Below are 22,967 nucleotides of genomic sequence, written 5' to 3'. Positions count from 1 at the left end.
AGATGTCTGAAAACTGATCACAATGGGGGCGCAGGAGAGAATATCATATCCTTCAGGAAAGACTAAATGATTGCACAAAACAGAACATCACGTCACCCTTTAGCTAAAATACAATAGCACTGAATAGAATATCATCCCCTCCAGGTACAAACCAACAGACCAACAATTAAAACACCATACTACACTTAGAGGTATTCTCTGGATTTGGCTCCCTTCTTTCCCTAGCTTAACCTTCTATATTATAAAACAAAGGAAAATGAGACCTGTCAAAGTTAAAACCCCTGCAGAATAAGACAGATATATTTTTGTTGTCAGATAAATTCTGTTGTTTTTTCTTTTAGGTGGGGGAAAGAGGGATAGTTTCAGTGCTATTAATGAAAAAGCTAAAAAGAAGTGGTTCTCTTAGCTAGCTTGTGCTTCGCCTGAACGAAGAGATACTTTTTCTTTATTATTCATGAATGTCAGTGTAAATACTATAATAAAAGACATCTCTACATTTTGATCTACCGAGATTTTAGATGCTTGAATCACTGCTGCATATTCCGTTGTAAATACACCATTGAAAGTAGGTACAAATAGCCAGAGCACAATTATATAAACATTTTGTAACATGAGTATTTTTTCCTGGATGGGCATGGTTTGATCTGCTGATCATGGAACACCTCTCTCTTTTACTGTTCTTTTTGTCTCCATGTTTGAATTGTACACCCCAAGAGGGACTGTGAACAGTTAGTCATCTGGGTTTAGATGAAGTGGAAAAATCACAGCTTAATTTTGTAGTGCTTCAGACTTCTGAAAGAAAATTCTCTGGATAAAGATGGTTCTTCTCTTAGATTAGTTTCTAAATACTAAATCAGACATCTACTAAATATTCAGATAGATGTTTCTGGAACAAAAAAAATATGATAATCCTTGTAATAAGCCCTGATCCTGCAAACACTAAAGCACATGAGTCATTTTACTCATATGAATAGTCCCATTGAGGATTATTCACATGCTTGAAGTTAAGCAGTCGAAGATTCAGGGGCCATAATCTTTAACTTTTTCTACCTTATTTTTTATTTACATTTTCTTCCGAACAGTTCAATAATTGCAACTAATTTGTAGTTAGTCTTTCACTATTTTTATTTTACTATATTTCTCTCCCCACAGACACCCTGAGCTTGATATAAATCACTATGCAAGGCAGCCAAGTAAGTCTCCATCCAGTTTAAGCAAAAGCAGAACAGTAGATGTGTTGAAGACAGAACAACGGTCACCTGGAAGGAGCCCTTCTTCCACTAGTCTGAGAGAATCTAAATCCAGGACTGATTTTAAAGAAGATCAGAAGCCAAGTATGATGCCTAGCTTCCTCTCTGAGGCCAATCCATTAAGTGCAGTCACTTCAGTTGTAAACAAGTTCAATCCTTTTGATTTGATATCAGACTCAGATGCAGCCCAGGAAGAAGCCAACAGGAAACAAAAAGCAGTTCAGAAGGACCAGGGAAAGCCTGAGGAGCAAAAGGGACTTGCAAAGCATCCAACTCAGCAACAATCTCCAAAGCCAACAGTTCAGCAAAAAGAGCCTGTCAAATCTGCACCCCAGCAAGCAGGACCTTCCAGACTGCCACCCCAACAGCAGCAACCAGGGGCATCTAAGCAAGCTCCGAAACCGGGGCCTGGTCAGCCAACAGGCCCTCTATCAGAACAAGCAAAACAACCATCTCAACAACGAGGGCCACAGAGAACTCAGCCCCAGCAATCAGAACCCACAAAGCAGGTACCTCAACAACAGAGTCCTGCAAAACCTTCGCCACAGCAACCAGGCCCAACCAAAACATTACCACAGCTACCAGATGCTGCTAGAGGACCGTCCCATGCACCAGCTCCTGCAAAGCCATCAGCACAGCAGCCAGGTCCTACAAAACAACCATCTCAGCAACCAGGACAGCAAGCAGGTCCTGCAAAGCCATCGCCTCAACAAGCAGGGCCTGCTAAACAACCATCTCAGCAGCCTGGGCCCGGGAGGCCATCCCCTCAGCAAGCAGGATCTGCTAAACAACCAACTCAGCAGCCTGTGCCCGGGAAGCCATCCCCTCAGCAAGCAGGACCCGCTAAGCAACCATCTCAGCAGCCAGGACCTGCAAAACCATCTCCGCAGCCAGCAGGGCCTGCAAAGCTACCGTCACAACAACCAGGACCTACAAAACTATCAGGCCAGCAACCAGGGCCTGGTAAACCTTCACAGCAACAAGTAACTGCAGCCATACCTGGTGAATCAGGCCAAAAGAAAACTTTCTGTCCTCTTTGCACTAGCACTGAACTGCTTCTGCATACTCCAGAACAGGCCAATTACAATACATGCACACAGTGTCAAACCATGGTCTGCAGCCTGTGTGGCTTTAATCCCAATCCGCATATAACAGAGGTGAGTAGTGTCTAACATTGATTTTCATCCTAAACTCCCAAATTGGGCTAAAATTCACTATGGCTTGTAATACATTGTGTAGGTCCATTATAGCAAGTTAAGAGGGAGAAGGTCAGATTGTTTAGGTAAACAATTCATGTTTCATTTGGAGGGAAATGACAGTTCCGTGTACGTACAGTATCTAACACAGTGGGGTCCTGGTCTGTGACTGGGGCTGCTGAGCATGACTGCAATATAAATAATAAAATCTAATATGAACATTTTTTTAAAACAATTACCTTTGTTTGAATTTAAACACTCCTCTGCTGTGTTTGCAGCCCAGATGCCATAGTCTTGTGCTGATGTCTGTGAACCAGAAACATAAACTGATATAGGAAATGACTAAGCAATAAAAGTGACTAGCCTGTGTTTAGTATCTCTGCTGAGGGAGGTGCAAAAGTAAACAAGCAGTCCAGATGGTGAAAAAATAAATTAGAATTTTAAAAAATTCTTTCTATTTTAATATCTGGAGCAGGTAGTCACACAAATGTGGAAATTTGTGCTTGAAATGGATATAGGGTCAGCTCCTCAATTGGTCTAGATTTGGCACAGTTTTGGAGCTACACAGGTGTATAGACCAGTTAAGAATCTGGTCGATGATGTTTAATTTGATGGTTTCAGGTTGTTGTTTTTTTTCAATAAGGTGGACCATTCTTTAGTTCACAGAAGAATCTCTCAGACTTTTCTCCACTCCTATAATTGTAGTACTGGGTACATAAAAATATTAGAAAATTATTTTTTTAAAATGAACTTGTTTTAATTTGATGTGTGTGGTGGCTTGATTAACTACTCCAATACTACATTTGTGCTGTTTGCCTCCTTTCCATGAGAATTCACATTAGTATCTGGACCCTTCTTGTTGCTTTTAAACCTCCATTACTCTAATTTCCCAAAATTGCTTTGCAGTTTGGGTTTGTTATTTTCAATGCCTGCATTCTTGGCATAACCCAGAAATTTGAGCACAGTAGAACTAGTACCAAAGAAAAACCCAACAAACCAGTCATGAAGCAACCAGAGAGGAAGTTAGAGAGGACTGCGGTTTTTGGTTGAGATGAGCAGGAAAGCTAATGGAAAGAAGCCTGAACTGGGTAACAACTAGAACTTGAACATGAATTTGGAGAAAGTCACCAGTTGTGCTTAGCTTTGTCTAAAGACTACAATAAACAACAAGAAAGAACATTGATAATTGATACATCTCATTTATATGCACATCTTTTATTAGTGGCATTTTTGGATGGTACCTGGTGACAAATGGCACATTGTTTGCATCTGTCAACCTTCATTATTTATTGGTTTGCAGTCTTTTTAATAATGAAAGGAAATAAAGGTTTATTGTAGTTATGCAGTGGTAACTCTCTGCACCTCTATGCAGAGGATACAAACCTGAGTTCAGAGCCCATTTGAGTCCATTCCTGGGATATCAAAGGTTGCATCGGAATTGATGCTTGCAGATTCTAAGATTAGTAGAGGTGTGAATTGTGTTTTACAGCCTGTGGGTTCCAGGGCCAGTTGCAGGACACGTTCAAGGGGAGTGACCAGAGAATACTGCTACTGAGGAATGTTATATGGAACTTTTTAGGCAGGAGTGTTCTTGAATGGGGGTCAATGGAGAAACACTGGTACCCTGAACCTCTGCTGCCACACTCCCATGTCCTTGAGTTTGGCAAGCTGGGTGGGACCTTGTGCTGCATCAAATTACAGGAAAATAATTGGATGATTGTCCAGGTTTGGAATAATTGATCTCAAGAGAATTGATCTCAGAAAGTGTGTTTAGAAATAAAAACCATTAAGCATCCATGGGAAATATTATAGCGGGTAGGCAACCTATGGCATGTGTGCCAAAGGCAGCATGTGAGCTGATTTTCAGTGGCACTCACACACCAGGGTCCTGGCCACCGGTCCGGGGGGTTCTGCATTTTAATATGATTTTAAATGAAGCTTCTTAAACATTTTAAAAACCTTATTTACTTTACATACAACAATAGTTTAGTTATATATTATAGACTTACAGAAAGAGACCTTCTAAAAACATTAAAATGTATTACCGGCACGCAAAACCTTAAATCCGAGTGAATAAATGAAGACTTGGCACACCACTTCTGAAAGGTTGCTGACCTCTATATTATAGTCTGACAGTCGTGATGTTATATGCAGTGTTGTTGTAGCCTTGTTGGTCCCAGGATATTAGAAAGATAAGATGGGTGAGTTAATATCTTTATTGGACCAACTTCACTTTTTATTCATCCACTTCACCTTGAACGGTCCATTGAAATCTGTGTTAACTACTTATGCTAAACAAACTATTCCATCTTGTATTTGGCTGTGACGCTCTGAGTAAGTTTCTCAGACCTGAAGAAGAGCTCTGTGTAAGGTCAGAAGTTCGTCTCTCTCAGTAACAGGTGTTGGTCCAATAAAAGGTATTACCTCACCCACCTTATCTCTGTAGTATTGATGTTAGCTGTACTCGAAGATGAAATTCTTATAAACCTTTGTTTTCAAGCCTTTGCAGCTTTCTTGTACAGAGGGGAAAGAGAAAAACCACTTTAGGTGAAGTTTCTCCTGCTTGTTCGGCACTCCCAATTGATAAAATTTCGGTGGCCCATTTTGTGTTCAGTTATTAGAGCATTGGCTCTTTCTTTCTTTCTTACTTTCTTTCTTGTGTGTTCTTTAGTGGGATTCTGATAGCTCAAAAGTTGGCTTATGTTTAAAATATCAGATTTCCATGAAGATAATCAAGAGCCTTCAATATATTTGAACCAAACTGGTTTAGAGAGAGCTGTAAGTATTTGAAAAATCTTTGATTTTCCACTAACTTTTAAAGTAGGTACTATGCCTGGGTATGAAATTCAATGCATAGAGACAATAAATAAAGCTCCCTTTAAGACCATCTGATTGCATACATATGTAAAAGGAAATTTGAATTTCATATCATACATTGAAATAAACATGGGTAAGGCATTTATTTCACAGTGCAATCATTTCAATAAATGAAGGAGAAGTGCTTGTAATCTAGTCAGCTACTAGCTCTATGCTGATGACTCCCATATCTACCTCCCCTCTTCTGCTCAGCCTCTCATCTCCAGTCGTACTGAAATCGCATTCTGGATGTTCTGTGACCATCTGAAATGGAATATAACAAAACCTGAAGTGCTGATTTTTTCTCTCTGAGCCCTTCTCCCCTCCATTTTATAGCTCAAAATCATCTTATCCCCCTTTTCATCCAGTACCCAAGCTGTTGCCAAATCTTGCTGCTTCTTCCTATACCACATCTCAGACATTCTTTTCACCATACTGCTTGAAAACAATACTTTGTTCCTTGGTTGTCTGTTGCTGTGACTACTGTGAAAACTTTCTTTTCCTGGTTTGTCCTTGTTCCTCTCCAGTCCATCCAGAATGCTTCTAAAATAATCTTCCCTTTCACCACTCTGATTACACCATTTACCTAATGAAATCCTTTTTCTGACTTCTTCTCACCTGCTGCGTAACAGTTAAGCTTCTCATGCTCCTCTTCAAGACTCTTTAGTTTTCCTTGCATAAGCTCTCATTTCCTCCTACTCACTCTTACAAGTCAACGTTCCTACTACATTGTCCTACTGTGCATTTTGTATATCCCTTCATGTCTGTGTCTTCCATTCATACCTCTTTCATTTGGAACTCTCTCTTATTCAGGCACAGTCCCTGTCTCCCAAAATGACAATTCTAAATGAAAAAGAGACAGATGAACAAAAGGTAGGGGGAAGAGCTGCAGCATGTAACAGAGGATATTCATTGTTTAGTTCCACAACTATTCCTTTGTAAACTACTATAACTGCCTTCTGCAGGGGTTCTTGCACCTTCGTCTGGAGTATCAGGTTCTGGGCACCGTCAGTGATGGGAGATTGAACCACTAGTCTGATCCAGTATGGCAGTCTGTAAATTTCTATATTACTAGTTGGCAAATTTCTTCTGGGCATCACAACAGAAGTGGCTCCTGAAGAGGAGGGTTGAATAAGGACAGGGTAGTGGCCGTGCAGAGTAGCTCCAGAAGAGCATTGCATGAATCAGGACAGCATGGAAGAAAGTACAAAAGTTCACTCTCTCTTCATTTAAATTGCTACTTAAAATTCACATCCTATATGAAGCCTGTCCACCTCAGTTCAGTATAGATAACTTTGTAAGCAAGACCCAAAAGTGATACTGTTCTGCTAGGAGATCAGGTCATCATTTGCACCATGTGACTGAACTAACTTACATTGCAAGTCTTTGGACAAGGTATTGCTGTCTTCTGTTTTATGCAGCGCATTCGAGACTGAAAGCCCACCGTAAATAGCGTGTGTCTGGCAACGTATGTCTCTCTAATCTGTCTAGGTATTTATATTCAGTTCATCACTGTATTATATGAGTGCTTAGAAACAATTACATAGGTTAAAAAAAATTTAAACACAGTTGATGTTTAGTCCTCCATGTACTTCTCATATATACACTTTCGAATCTCACATCAAAGAGAATGAGACTGTCTCTCAAATAACCAGCCTCCTAACTATGTGTTTTATTGTGTGATCATTTGGAATTTTTTCCCCTTCATTTTATTTTCATTCTTACATTCCCTATTGTAAAAACTAACAACATAGGTCCTCAGTGAGGACTGAACCAGCACTTTCAGATCGTTTAAGCACTACTAATATGTTTAAACACTTGCTTTGCTAGAACCAGGGGCAAAACGCATGAACTTCTATACTTTGTTTCCTTTGGCTGGTAGTTGTAGCAGACTGTCATCCTCTGTGAACCAGCTACTGAAGAAGATGCATAGCACATACTCAGCCAGGGATTGTGCTGAGATAATGCACCTATATGCTTATTACACTGGATGCCTATAAAGGGGCAGGATTGACTCAAGTTCTAGAGCTCTTAATGTTGGAGACCCTAGTTATATATTTCAGATCTCCTCCATGGGCTTCTCTTTGATACCACATGCCTGTACAGATCTCACTACTTTCAAACAATTAATTTCAACTTTAATCTATCTCAGTCCATCTCTTCTGACTTCAATAACCCATTCCACGTGTTTTCAGTGGTGTAATATGGATGCTCTTCCCTTCTACTTTCCTGTTACCTTCTTCTTCCATTTTGTTACTGAATTGCAATGTTCTTCATGATAAATAATAGTTATATACCAATATTTGTCATTACTTATATATCTGGTATGTCTTTGAGGGGATGGTTTGGTAAGGTGCATGTTAAATACATTTTATTTAGAATTTAAACAGAGAAATTGAGGAAACTCATTGATGGTATCCACTGCAGTTATAACTCAACAGCTTTGCACATGTATATTAAGAAACTCATTTAAAAGTACATACAATAGTTCAAAATACTGTTCTTATACAAGGGTATATCTTGTTATTCAGAGGAACATAGGACTGGAAGGAACCCCTTGGGTCATCTAATCCAGTCTCCTGCTATCCTAGAGAACCTCATTATATTGTCTCATTCGTTAATTTATCAAGCCCCACCCTGATAAGTACATTCCATTCATGAGGGAACCCTCATTAAGACTTTTGTGAATTTGAATTCACAAACAATATTGCATTAAAGGCACACCATTTTATATGAACTTAATACAGTATTGATGTGTTTTCATTATTTTCTTTATTGATAAATGCTAATAAAGACAGCCTTTTATTAGATCTAAACATTCTCTGCAATGCTTACAATTCAAAAACTGCAACATTGTGCTAGTGCATGAGAACTAGAAAGTGACATGGACTAGAAACTTACTGTCAAGTATCAGAGGGGTAGCCCTGTTAGTCTGGATCTGTAAAAAGCAGCAGAGAGTCCTGTCAGTCTTAAAGGTGCCACAGGACTCTCTGTTGCCAGAAACTTACTGTAAACAAAAATAAGTCTACAATCCTAGACTCCAAGTCTAGGCTTTATTATAGCAGTAGAAATAGCTGTGACACAGCAAGCCTTCTGTAAAATACTCTTGAGTCCTGAAGAGTATTTATTACTGATGGCAACATGAAGAAGGCAATGCAAAATAGAAAAGTAGTAAGTGTTTGAATCCTTCCATAAACTATTGTAAGTATGAAGACAAAAAGAATGTTTTAAAAAAAAATCAGATTAAGATTATGTATTTATTAGTATCTAAATATATCAGATTCAACTCTTAGATTCACTGGTGTAAAGCCAGAGCTACTCCATTAAAATGGGTGGAGTTACTCTGGAGTTACACCAGGGTAGTAGAGATCGGGCTCTGACCCAAAAATATTCAGTCAGTTATCTAAAAAGTTTCTTATCTCCTAGTGTTAAAATGAAATATCTGCAGTAAAATCCTCCAATAATAAAATGCTTTTTTTCCCTCCACGAAATGATTGGAGTTTCACTGTTACTAAATTGCAGTTTAAACATTGCTGTGCACTGAAATAACTTGGGACTTTGGCTCAAATTAATCTGTAATGTAGCTCCTTTAATTCTAGTTTTCTGTGAGAAAGATCTACTTCAAGTAGAATGTAATGTATATTTTTATACGAAGTGGAATTTGTTGGAAGAATTGATGAGCTCCTCAAATGAAAAGTGCTGAGTACATACACGATAGTATTATTTCATTCTGAAGTATTCACATTTAAGAACCCAATACACTTTCCATTATTCTTTATCAGAAGAAGATTGCATGTCTACATTAGTACTCTTTAATTCAGGGCAGAGTCGTATTAAAAGCATTGTTGTCCTGTAGCTTCTAGTTTCTTTAATGCAAAAAAAAAAAAAAAAAAGCTAAGGGAAGCTGAACAATCCTTAGTGTATGGCAAGAAATGTCTGGCCTTCCAACATGTAGGCTGATCATTTTAAATAGAAAATACTCTAAAAGGCTTTTAAGCAAGTTACCACTAGCCCAGGAAACTCTTCCGTCCAGTTTTTAACAAACACAAGTAAATTATAAATTAATCTGCATAGCTAAAGATGTCAACTTCAGTGAGCCATCTGCACTGGTATTACTGTTGCCCAGCAACTGTAATTTACTACTGGATCAGGTCACGTGATTTGGGATGCTGTTTTCTGGGTAATCACTGGGCAGGAAGTATGGCTGATTCCTTCTTTGAACAGAAGGGATAATCTGTCAAATCCAAATGATATTCACTTGGTTGGATGCTTTTTATGCAGAACAGATGAACTTTTATTTGTTAACCGTTTGTGTTCTATACTGTTGATGGTAACAGCTAATTTGGAGCCTGTCATTTTGTACATATAGTTGTCATTATTTTGCATTTGTCAACATTAGTTTTCATCTGTCTTTTTGTTTGCCCAATCACCCAGTTTAGTGAGATTCCTTTGTAACTTTTTGTGGTCAGCTTTGGACTTAACTATCTTGAGTAATTTTGTGTCATCTGCCAATTTTGCCACCTCACTATTCACCACTTTGTTTCCAGATAATTAATGAATATGTTGTCCCCGTACATAGCCTTGGGAGACCATGCTATTTACCTCCCTCCATTGTGAAAACTGACCATTTATTCCTACCGTTTGTTTCCTATCTTTTAACCAGTTACCGATCGATGAGAGATTGTTCCCTCTTTTCTCATGACTGCGTAGTTTGATTGAAAGCCTATGGTGAGGGATCTTGTCAAGGACTTTCTGAAAGTCCAAGTACACAATATCTACTGGATCATCCTAGTCCATGTGCTTGTTGAATGAACCCTTCAAAGAATTCTAATAGATTTGTAAAGGCATGATTTCCCTTTACAAAAGCTGTACTGACTCTGTCCCCAACGTATCGTGTTTTATTCTGATAATTCTGGTTTTACTATGATGTAAGCCAACTTGCCTGTACTGAAGTTAGGCTTACTGGCCTGGGTCATTGCCAGGATCGCCTCTGGAACATTTAAAAAAAATTGGCATTCCATTTAGCTACCCTCCAGTCATCTGATGCACAGACGGATTTAACTGATACGTTACATACCTGAGTTTAGAATGGCCATGTCATCCCTGTTGTATTTGGGCTGGCGCTGAACCTACTCCGGTGTTGCCCACTCCAGGATTCTGAGACTTAGATTCTTACCTGTTATGATGTTTTATTATTCTATGCAATATCATGTAGGCTTATTGCTGACTTGCATTTTTAAGGGCCTAATATTATCTAAGAAGAAATTTGTTCTATAAATCAAATTCAGATTCCTGTCTCTGATTCTGTTGGAGGCTTTGAGAGCCATAAACACGTGTTTGTTCCTGTGCTGGGAATTGACTTCTAGGTCACGCTTTGGTGCAGAGTTGGGCCTTTTAAATACATTGGACCTGATTCTCATTTACACTGAGGGTACGTCTATACTACCCGTCGGATGAGCGGGTAGTGTTCGATGTATCGGGGATCGATTTATCACGTCTCATCTGGATGCGATAAATCGATCTGCTAATTGATGCCCATACTCTACCTCAGCAGGAGGAGTAAACGGAGTCGATGGGGGAGCCGCATCAGTTGACTCGCTGCCATGAGGACAGCCAGTTAAGTCGAACTAAGATACTTTGACTTCAGCTACGCGAATAGCGTAGCTGAAGTTGCATATCTTAGTTCGAACCCCCCCACTAGTGTAACCCAGGCCTGAGGCTTCTTTACAATCCCTTGCAGTGTAAAGGGTTTATAAATCTTTACACTTCGCTGGGAATATACAGGGTCCTTATGTTTTATATGCACTTTAAGGCTCCTTTACACTGCCAGGAGTCTTAGTGTAAATGATAATTAGTTTTATTATCTTAAAATGTAGCTTTGTTCTGAGAAATGATAATTAGTTTTATTATCTTAAAATGTAGCTTTGTTCTGAGAAATAGCTGTTAGAATGGCTCCATTTTTATTGTGTCTCAGTGAATGTTGTTTCAAATGTGCTCAATTTGAAATTTAAAGAAGATGTGGGTTTTTTTTCCCTTACAGCCTTATTGTAAGCTTAAAATCATGCAGGGTCATCCACAGTAATAAGAACCCTGCAGGTCAGCTAAAGCATTCTGTGACACCCGTGCTAGTCCATTGCCTTCAGTGGGTTTGCACAGGTGTAACAATTCTATTGATAATGCACAAGAAGGAGTAGAATCCAGCTCATCCTGAGCTGTCTTGTCTCTGTAGGGCTAAGGAAAGTTAAACATGAAAGCAATAAATATGTATTTTTTTCACAGGAGTCAGCAGTTCTGACTCTGAATGGACAGAGAAAGAAGAGCTGTTGAATAAGCTGGTACTCTTAATAGATGGTATCGCTAGAAAACAGAGAACAAACTTACTTTGGAGCTCCCATTTTTAACTAGCCCAGTCATTAGAAAGCTGTTATTTCTCTAAACATATGGCTTGCCTTCTTGTGAAATATATTTTAGTGGTTGCTTGTTATTTGAAATTACATAATTTCACATCAGAGAGCTAGAAGATGAGGATAGTGATTTCCATATTACACTGCTGAAATCTGAACAGAAGTGTTACTAGGGATATGTGCAACAGAAATCAGTTACATTTTAACAGGGCTGAGGGGCAAGAGAAAGGGAAGAAACCTGTGGCAGATGACATACTTTTCATTCTGTCTCTGTGGCAAAAGTTTTAATTGAAATTAATAAGGAAAGTATATTTGGAAGCACATTGATGTGATGTGAGTCCTTAAGGATACTGAATTGTTAAAGTGTAAAAGAACAATCTTATTCTACTATGCTTGTGTCCATGAGATTCAGTACAGGTTGTGGCAATGTTCCTTTCTTTATCAAAATCTATTTTAATTGATTTTAGAAAAACTCTCTTTGGAATGAACTTGGAGTGAAAGGCTTTGGACTGAAAGTTTTTTAATTTGAAATGATTGTGAAGCAGAGAAAAGATTAAAAAACAATTGGCGGGGGGAGGAGGCACAGGTGACTGTAGTTACTATTAAGGCAGTGTTCACTTCCTTCACAGATGTGTGCAGCTATCTTGGAATTCTGTGCAAATCTCTCCAAGTTATTGGGTGCTTATTCTCAATATTTTGTCAGTCCTTTAAATAAAATGCCCATCTCAAACACATTTCTATCACTACATATCCTTATTTATTAAGCATTTTGGACTGTATCGTGGAGCCTGGCTGCTGCTCCCTGAATGCAGGTTAGGGGGAGTATGAAAGGCTGTGCAAAGCTTATTTTTTCACTCCTCTGGTCTTTGCATACTCCGTGCATTGCTGATTAAAGCCATCTCAGGGAGTTGCAGATGGCCCCAAATGGCCAAAAACTCAGCCAGGAGATCAATATGGATGGAGATGATCTGGCAGTGTCCCATTTTCCTTGTTATACTGGCAGAAGAGATGAAGAGGTGTAGCATAGGAGTCTCTACTCCACTAAAAAATCCACTGGGGCGATTGTTCCTGGGCCAATTACACTAGCTTTAGTGCCCGTTTACTTCAGATCTGTGGTAAGGCCACACTGCACTAACGGTTTGCCCCTTTTTGGCTCTGGGAAGAAATAAATGTAACATAGAAAGAGTTTGGGATTTGGGCCAGGGCATTGCTCTGACTGCTCACTCTTTCTCCTTTTATGATGGTCATCATTGAATAGAGGGGAAATGGAGAGTGAGGTGCTCACTCACCCTCCCACAACGCAAATTTTACGTTGTCTGTAAAAATATGGAAGAGCAGCCTTGGGTACAGCCCAAACCTACTCCCCCCCTGAAGTCAAAAGCAAACTTTTTGATGGCAGCAGATACATGATCAGGCCCATACTTCAATATATTTTAATTGATAAAATACAGCTCTTAACATAATTTATTTTACAACTCCTCCTACAGTTCTTTAGTTTAAGTTGAAATGTATTGGTTATAATGTCTTTGGGGTTTTGGCACTTAATTCCTCCCACTGAAATGCCTGGGAGCAATGTATGGCTAAAACAGAGGACTTTAAAAAAAAAAAAAAAAAAAAAAAAAGTAAAATCCCTATTTTTTTTCCTTAATTTCAGTTGTAGGAGTTACTCATTAACTTTTATTTTAAAAGTTTTATTTTGATTCAGAAAGTAAAAAATGAAAACCTAGGATATAGAGGCAGCTAACATTGTTGGTGCTCAAGTTATAATATATTGCAAACTTCAGAACAGAGTGGACTCATATTATTTATTTAGACTCTAACTGGACACTATAATTAGTCTGATTTAATCAGGTGCTGTGTTTACCATTCATTATATCACATGGTGAAGAAAGCATTTGATAATTAAAAGGCCATCATTACTTGTCTTTATTGGTGGTAAGAGAGACAAGGTGGGTGAGGGAATATCTTTTATTGGATCAACTTACGTTGGTGAGAGACAGGCTTTCAAACTTACACAGCACTCTTCTTCAGGTCTTGGAAAAGAACTCCGTGTCACTGCTCAATACAAGGTAGAACAGATTATTTACCAAAAGTAATTAATACATATTTCAAGGGACCATATAAGGGGAAGTGACCCATTAAACACCCCTCCAGTCATAGGAAGGAAATGAAGGGGGCAGGGGAAGAAACAGTGGGATGGGGTTATTAGTGGGTTACAGACTGTTGTAATAAGTCATAAATCCATCTTAGTCCCTAATTTTTAGTGTCTAGAAAATTTATCAATTTAAGCTCCCAGGCTTGTCTTTTGAAAGCATTGTGCAAGTTTCCTTTGATGATGAGGACTGATAGGTCAGATATTGATTGATGACTTTGTGAAAAGTGTTCACCCACAGGTGCAAGGGTGTTTTTGTCTTTTATCATTTTCCTCAGTGAGTTCATTCGAGAATGTAGTGATTGTCTAGTTTCACCCATATAGTTGCTATTGAGGCATTTAGTGCACTGAATGAGGTATACCCCATGTTGTGATTGGTATGGATCCTGAAAGGTATGTTGTGGGGGGTGTGGATCATTGTAGCAGTGGAGATATGTTTGCAGGTTTTGTATCTGTTGTTCTGTCAGGGTCTGATGCTGCTTTGAGTTGATGTGTCCTGGTCTGTTGGGAACTAGCTGCTGAAGATGAGCTTGGAGGGATTGGGGGGTTGTTTGAAGGCTAGAAGAGGGGGTTCAGGAAAGCTTTCTTTCAGGATAGGGTCCCCATCAAGTATGGGTGGTGGTTGTTTGATGCTACCATATGAGACTTCCGTGTGGGGTGGTAGGTGACAACTAAGGGTGCAGTCAAAAGTGGGATTTATTTCTGTATTGAAACAGGTTCTCTCGGGGTATTTGAGTGACCTGTTCCATGAGGTAATCTATTTCTCTGGTGGAGTGTCCTAGTTGAGTTAAGGTGTTTTTGAGCATCTTAAGGTGATATCCTGGACTTTCTCCTCAGAGCATATTCTGTGGTATCTGAGTGCCTGGCTGTAGATAACAGATTTCTTGGTGTGTTTGGGGTTGCTATTGGATCTATGAGGATGGGTATGATGATCTGTGGGTTTTTTTGTATATAGTTATCTGTAGGGTTCCATTTGGGGAGCTGATCTTGGCGTCCAGGAAGTTGATGCTGGCATGGGAGTGTGCCATAGAGAGTTTTATAGACGGGTGATGGTTGTTGAAGTTGTAGTGGAAATCTATGAGGAAGTTTAAGTCATCTGTCCAGAGGATGAAAATATCATTGATGTATCTCAGGTATGTCATTGGCCTTGTGGTGCATTTGTTCAGAAATTCTTCTTCAAGGTGGCCCATGAAGAGGTTGACGTATTGGGGAGCCATCCTAGTGCCCAGGTCTGTGGTACTATTGCTGGTAAAATCAGAGGAAAATAACAGCACATTTTATTCATTGATGCATAATCAAAGTAACCTCATTTAAGCCATCAAAATATGACTTCATAGCAGTAAATTTCATTCTTTTATTAAGTCAGTCAGCTGAAATTAAACTGGCCTGTTTCAGTTTTGTTTTTAGTCAGTTTCACTTTTTGGTTGCCGAGCAGATATTTGAGTTGTGAACACTGCAGAGGAGTGTGTAAACGCAAACCAAAAACAGTCTTAGTTGAAAATGGAAGACAAAAGACAGTGTCCGTATGATAACATTCATACTAATACAGTTTTGGTTATTGCTAAACCTACATCTGGGGCCTAACCAGTGTTCCTGTAAGGGAAGCAGTTACTGTTGTTGAGATCGTCTTCCATAACATATGTATATTGTACATATCTGAATAGTTAGGGACAATCTAGGTGGTGTTTTAAGATACTGAGTCTAAATGTTAAAATCTCTTTTACGGTTATTGTTGAAATGTATTGCTGGGTAAGTATAGAGGGAAATGTAATAATTAAAAAGCAGTCTGGGCCAATTCAGTTTTCATTGCCATGGGTTCAACTTGCAGTGAATTCAGTGGGAGTTGCACACACTTGAACTGGGAGCTGAAGTTTCTTAATTATTTTGTCCCATAAGCTTGGCTCATGCCCTTGGATACCAAAACCTTCACCACATAAAATGTCCTAGTTTTCATCTTGGTTGGTGGTAGGGAGGAGGTTTTGCAAGTCTGTGGAGGGAGCAGGATGCATGAATCTCCCTTCACCTGGGGCAGCCAAGAGCCTAAAAGGAATTCTGTATTACCCCTGTGTGCATCTCCCTTTGTCCCTTGGCAGTGTGGCTCATGCAGGAGATGTGATAGCACTGGTTTCGTGGGTGAACCTGTGATCTACTTTCCCCTCCAAAGGGAATACAGAGTGTGGAGGAGTAAGAGAATGCTGTAATGAGCAGAACTAACTCTCCTGCTGGAAATGGTTGCCATGCAGGATATCATGCCAAACTGAGTAGCAATGAAAAGCATGGGGAATGCCATGTGGAGCAGATGTTTTCCTGGCTTCATCTCCCTCTTCCTCTGGCCTAACATGTCCTTTCTGAAATCCTATGGTGCCCCAACCGCAATTGTGCAGATTGCCTTCAGGGAAAAACAGTGCTGTATTTGTGCTGCACTTCTCTCTTAAAACAGTTATGGGGGCATAACAAGAGAGCAAGAATGGTCCAGAGATTAGGGTCAGAGCCTGGGACTCAAAAGAGCTCAGTTCAATTCTTTGCTCTGCCATACTTCCTTTGGGCAAGTCATGTAGTCTGTTTCCCATCTGTAAAATAGCATTTATTGCCCTCACAGGGCTGTTGTGAAGTGAAGTATATTACAAATTGTGAGGTTCTTGGATACTACAGTAATAGAGGCCTAGAGGTACAGAAAATAGATGAATTATTTACCTTATTCCTTCCCTTTGTGCTGAATAATGAAGAGTACAATGGGGCGTATGGTAATTACTTTTGGATCTAGTAAGCCTAATAACGATATGATTGTAGGAACACACAATTATGGTTCATGCAGGGCCATCATGTTTTAAGCAGCGCTCCTCATTCATTTCAGATGAAGACTTGTGCTCAGAAGTTGATCATATAAAATAGGTCTACATAAATATATGGAATTCATTAGCACACCTCTATTGTTAGTTCATATGTGCATATAGAGCACTACTGTGACTTTTTTGCTTCTATTATATAAAACATAACCAAAACTATAAACTAGACCAGGAACTTGATAATTGCACTTTTGTTCTGATCATTATAATCATGGCTTTCAATTGGCAGCATTAATTTACCAAACTATTTTGAGTATTATTATAATTATTTATTTATTTATTTATTTATTACTGTTTTCTTTTTTGAACTTTTTTTTGGTAAATCAGTATTGCTGATGAATCAGTGCTGGCAAATCAATGCTTCCCCCCATCAATTTCCACAGTGCCTTAAGTGTGGACTTGTTCTGATGGCCTGGACTGCAGGAGTCAGAAGTGAAATGAAAGATTCATTTGTGTTTTTTAATCATAAAGCAATATTTAGTGGTAATATTTCCCCCTCTTTTGCTGAACTTTTACCTGATTTACTAATGCTAGCCAAAAGTTGATTTATTAATATTAGCGTTGCATGACCCTAATTGTAAATCTTTTTCTGCAGGTTAAAGAATGGCTCTGTTTAAACTGCCAGATGCAAAGAGCACTAGGTGGTGATTTAGCTTCAGTTCATGGTCCTATGCCACAGCCTCTTCCACCCAAACAGAAGACAACCTTTCCACCTTTAACAACCAGACCACCCTCCCAGCCCCAGCAGCCTACTCAAAAGAAAGAGATTTCTCAAACACCTGCTCCTTCCCAGCCCCCAGAACCTAAAAAGCCCCCACCACTGACAAAGCAACCATCCATGCCTGGCTCTCCCCCTGAGAAATCAAAGCAGCCGCCCACTGAGCCTGTTACCCTGCACATCTCTCAGCAAATTGAACCCACTCCAAAATTTGGCCAGATCAAGCCAACATTGGTTGAAGATAAGCAAAAGAAGCCTACAACTGACAGTGTGCCTACCTCTTCGGCATCTGGTCTGAAACAGGATTCACAAGGTCCCAAAGCTCCGTCAACTCAACAAAAAGCAATGGAACCTCAGAGAGCAGAACATGCCAAGCTATTGCAGGACAGCCATCTGGCTGGGGATAAAGCTGTCCTGCCAGATTCCAAAACCTTACCACAAGTGTCACAGCAAAAGTCAGATCCTAGATTTGTTTCTCACCCTGGATCAGACACTAAAGGTCAAAAAGCTGTTGAGCCAACACAAATGAAGGAAGACCCTAAGAAGACACAAATAAAAGTAACCCCAAAACCTGATGCCAAGCAGGTTCCAAAAGGACAACAACCATCTGTAGGCCCAAAGCCTACCCCAGTGCAGCTAGTACCTCAGCCTCAAAAGCCTCAGAGAGCTCAAGAGCAACCAAGGCGTTTCAGTCTAAATCTGGGAGGTATTACTGATGCCCCTAAACCACAGCCTACAACTCCACAAGAAACAGTTACAGGGAAACTCTTTGGATTTGGCGCTTCAATCTTTAGCCAGGCTTCAAATTTAATCTCCACATCAAGCCAACCAGGACCTCAATCATCGGGCCCTCTACTGGGGCCTGCTACTAAGCAACCCCCTCCACCATCTCAGGTACCGCCCAAAGAGGCCAGTCAGACTCAACTATCTCCAAAAGCAGCACCTGTGAAAAAAGAAGCCAAGCCTCCTGTGGCAGAAAAATCACAGCCACCCAAGGCAGATAACATTGTAACCGTTAAAGGGTCTGAATTTGAAAAGAAACCTATTGCTGCTAAAGACAGCACGCCTCAAATTGCTGAATCTAAAAAAACTGCTGGGCCACCAGGACTGGAAAAAACTACCCTACCTATATCAACTTGTACTCTTTGTAAAACTGGACTAAACATTGGTTCTAAGGATCCTCCCAACTTCAATACATGTACAGAATGCAAGACTATTGTGTGCAATCTCTGTGGATTTAACCCGATGCCGCACATAGTTGAGGTAGGCAGTGGCATTTATATTTACTCTATACGTTAGTAACTGGTTTTCTAAATTGTGAATGTCAAACCGTATTTTTAATTAACAAATGGTGCTGAACAATTCTAATGCTTCATTTGAGAGCTTGTATTTTTTTAATTAAATATTTCTGAAACTTGGAGGGTAGTCAAAAGCTATTTTAGATGAATTTCCTGTATTTTAAAGGGAGCTACTGCAGTAGATCTCCTAGGTTTTGCAGCAAAGGCAGGCTAATAATGATGATGATTACTGAATCCTTTGAAATTAGTGTATTATAGCATGGCAGATTATTGTACTCATTCTTTGGAGCTCACCCTGTGGTAAAAGCTCTTTTTCATGTCTGTCTGTATAGCAACATTAATATGGTTTATTTCCCTCTCCTCCTCCTTTGATCAGTGAGTACTATTGAATGAAAGGATTTATTAATTGTTAGTCACTTTTCCCCAGCACAGTCTTTTAACTTCTCCCTAAATCTGTTAGGCAGGGTTGTACCTATACTTTCAGGTTCCATTAACCACAGTCTGACTCTGCACTGTATGTGGGAGGCAGACTCATTTTTATGTGCCCAAACCCATGAAGTTTGAGAGATACGTGTGTGCAAAGTGGGGCAGGATTTACGCAGGCAACAATCAGAAAGCCATTTAACTTATAAAAGGGCTGGAGTTTGAATGGGGCTGTTCATTGTTAAAATACGACAATATGGGTAGTTTCTTTCTCATGTAGCTATACTGCAAAATGTTTCCACAAAAGACAATTATTGGAACAGGTTTAACTTTTGTAACCACCATTCTTCCCAGAAAAGCAACATTTATCATTTATTTATTGTTCTTTCTTGCAAGGGATTTTTGAAAAAGAGGGAAGGGGTGAGGAACTTTGTCAACTTATAAGCAGGGCAGAAAAATGCCATACTTTCCTTATTGCGTTAGCAAGATTTTACTTGGTAAAAATAGACCACCAGCAAAATACTTGCAGGTAATTCAAGTGTGTAACTCAATTGACTTAGTACCTGAGAAAAGAAACTGTTAAGTGTATTTGGTATCCTAGTAAATAAACTAGAAATGGCTATCCGGGTTAGATCATTGTGACATCACTGCCATAGCATGAGTAGGATAAATAGGAAGAATACTGAAAAGAAAAGATCATTCAATGTGTGTGGACTGCTGGTTCCATGTACCTTCTCCTAACACTTCAGGTGGGAAACTGGCATGCTATTTCCTGTTTTCCTCCCTTATCACTGTCCAACCTTCCCACCTGGACTCCTCCTGTCAGCCTCCTAGTATTCCTTTCACCTATATCTCCCTTTCTGCTCCCCTTAATATTCACCCTCACATTCTCTTCCCTTCAAAGTCTCCTTCCATTTCTGCTCAGTTTCCTGCCCGTTATTATCTCTGTCCCTCCCTCTCACAATATCCAGCACCTCACATTCTAATTTTCTTCCCCTGTAGTCTGTTTTCCCCTATGTGTCTCACCTTCCCACCCAGTTGTCTTCCTCTTTCCCACATTCCTTTGTCTGTTTTCCTTCCTGAACTGAAAATTTCCTTAGCTGCGGTCCCATTTCTATGTTACCCCCCCAAGCCCTTCTCTGTTACTCATAGCCCATGGTGTCCATCTTATTTGCTTCTTTCCTCTACTTCCCTCCCTCATTTAGCAAGCCGCTCTAGCTAAATGTCTTTGTCTCCTCCCTGGCCACAGATTTTGAAGAGAATGCAAGGTTCTGTCCCCTTGAGAAGAATGGGAGGTGGTAATCCTTTTCCATTGGGCAAAAAATCATGAGGAAGCTCAAGTAATCCAGACACACAAACCACCTGAAATCGTGAAAATTGCAAGTAATATAATGAGAGTTAGCATTGTATTCATTCTGTAACTGTAGTGCTCAGTACAGCTGGAGTGTGATGTGCTCTATCAAGGGACAAACAGCTAATCAGATTGTTTATTACCAAATTCACATACTCCAGCAACTATTTTGGAAGTGGGGACAGGACTGTTTTACATAGGGATCAGAGGAAGGAATGCTCATAGTTGTTAGAATGAGATCATGAGGGAAATTTCACTCCCTCTGTTTAACACACACACTCTCTTTTTATCCTTGCTCTCAGGGCCGGCCCACAACATTTTGGCACCTGAGGTCGGGAGCTCAAATGATGCCCCCATGCCCCCTCACTTGGGCCAAAACTTTGAAAGATCTCAATTCTGCCTTCTTCCTGTTCTCCTCCTCTCATGGTACTTCTCTGCTACCTACCTCAGTAAAGGAGAACTAACAACTTAAAATGCCTTGTTCAAAAGTAACACTTAACTTTAAATGCCTGAACAGCAAATGTAACTTTTCTTGTCTGCCCAGTAAACAGTGGCATTTTTATTTGTTTGCATAATCAAAGTGGTGCTTTCTTGGTTGCAAAGATTTGAACTGCTCCTGAAGGTCCACAGTCTGGGCCAGCTCATGCTCTGTTGAGATGGTTGCAAGGCCGACCAGCCTCTCCTGTGTCATTGTGGAGCGTAGATGTGTTTTTATTAACTTCAGCTTGGAGAAGCTGTGTTTTCCACTAGCAGCTGTTACAGGAAGTTTTAGAAGTATGCACAGAGCACTTGTAAAGAGGATGGTCATCTTATTTGTGCACATACATTTCAGCAGGATCAACTCCAAAATATTCATATATTCTGAAATATATCTTGAAAGGGCTTTCAGTTCATCACCTAAATCACTCGCATCAATATTGCCCATGTCATCAAGTGTCAACACTGTCTCTAGTGCCCTTCATTGCTGGTGTAGGTCTTCTTCAGGTATAGTGAGGAGTTTTGGAATATAACATCCTAAATATACTCCTGTGTTCCTTGAGCTGCATGAAAAGTTCTTCAACTAACTATATTGCACAATCTAGCTCCTGGTTAAAGAATTCAACTTTGAATTGTTCTTTGGGGTCTCTTATGGGATTATCCTGTGCTTCGTAATCAAAATGTCATGTTCAGTGACTCTTGTATTTTCTTGAATGGGTGGGAAAATAGCTTCAGTGTGCCAATGTCTGTGCACTCTTAAGAACATTTTGAAATCCCTCATCTGACCGATAACACTGTAGGTATGACTTTGCTTTGTCCAGTTGTTCCATTGCTCCACATATATCAAGGTCAACACCTTGGAGTCTCTTGCTTACAACATTTATTTCAAACAGTATGTCATGCCACAACACTGAGCCACACAGCAATTTGAAGTTATGTATGTTTCTGGTGATTTCATTTCCCTCTGCCACTGTTCTCCCATGAACAGTTCCTGTCATAGCATTTTCCTCCATAATGGCAACTATGGCATCATCTGTCTTCCCAGTTTGGTGTTTGATAGGTTTTATCGCCTCCACTCGACTTTCCCATCATGTGGCACTCAATGGTTTCAGTGTCAGAGAGGATGTTCCCTGATGTTGCTTCAAAATTTGCCATTGATGAGTTGATGCAGAGAAAAATACATAGATGCTTTGAATTACATTAAAAAATTCAGCAGCCTCACTAGAAGCTGATGCTGCATCACTGACCACCAAGTTCAGTGAATGAGAACTGCATGGGACAAAAAAAAGCTCTAGGGTTTAACGCTCGGATCCATGTCTGCACTTCTCTGTTCTTTCCTCTCATGTTGGCACCGTTATCGTAGCCCTGACCTCTCATGTCAGCTATCGCAATTTCTGTATCTTCCAGCTTTTTAAGAAGCACATTTGTCATACCAGCTCCAGTAATATCATCAATGTCAATAAATTGTAGAGACAGTCACCATTGCAGGGACATTTTCACTAGATTCTGTTGTTGTTACAAAACTCACCATTAAAGTAATTTATTCCATATGGCTCATGTCAGGTGTGCAGTCCAGTATAACAGAGTAATATCTTGCTGACTTCAGGTTTTCCACAATCTTCTGTTTGACTTTTGTTACCAGTAACTGTATGATCTCATTTTGAATTGTTTTTCCAAGGTAGTGGTGTGTGTACATTTCTTGGGTAGTGACTCTTCTTAGACGCTCCTGGAGTACAGCATCAAACTCTGCCATCAGCTCCACAATTTTAAGGAAGTTTCCATTGTTTGGCACATACAGCTGATCTGAAGTGCCACGCAGTGCGAGGTTTTGGGTAACAAGCATTCTCACAGTGGCAATGAGCCTTTTCAGAACATTTTGCCAGTAAAGAGACTCTAATGCAATCTTCTCTTGATGCTGATCATCTCTGGTGGCCTTTAACCTTAGTCTCGTCTCAAGCTCTTTCCGCCTGTGGAATGCTCTCTGGTGATTTATTGT

General features: G+C 39.9%; 1 protein-coding gene across 7 annotated transcripts in view; it reads left to right on the top strand.

The window, feature by feature from the left end:
- PCLO (piccolo presynaptic cytomatrix protein) overlaps nucleotides 1-22,967 on the top strand; it is a 540,429-nt gene that overhangs the window by 5,882 nt on the left and 511,580 nt on the right. For 6 of the 7 annotated variants that reach the window (XM_030560944.1, XM_030561095.1, XM_030561007.1 and 3 more), the window contains exons 2-3: nucleotides 1,153-2,407; nucleotides 17,300-18,685. In XM_030560944.1, the coding sequence (XP_030416804.1) occupies nucleotides 1,153-2,407; nucleotides 17,300-18,685 (2,641 nt within the window). Of the gene's footprint in view, nucleotides 1-1,152; nucleotides 2,408-17,299; nucleotides 18,686-22,967 lie in introns of those variants that run through there. The other variant, XM_030561180.1, reaches the window with a different exon arrangement.

Source organism: Gopherus evgoodei, chromosome 1 (genome assembly GCF_007399415.2).
Source record: "Gopherus evgoodei ecotype Sinaloan lineage chromosome 1, rGopEvg1_v1.p, whole genome shotgun sequence".
NCBI lineage: Eukaryota > Metazoa > Chordata > Testudines > Testudinidae > Gopherus > Gopherus evgoodei.
The sequence above is the reverse complement of the archived record's forward strand: the minus strand, read 5'-3'. Positions and strand labels throughout refer to the sequence as shown.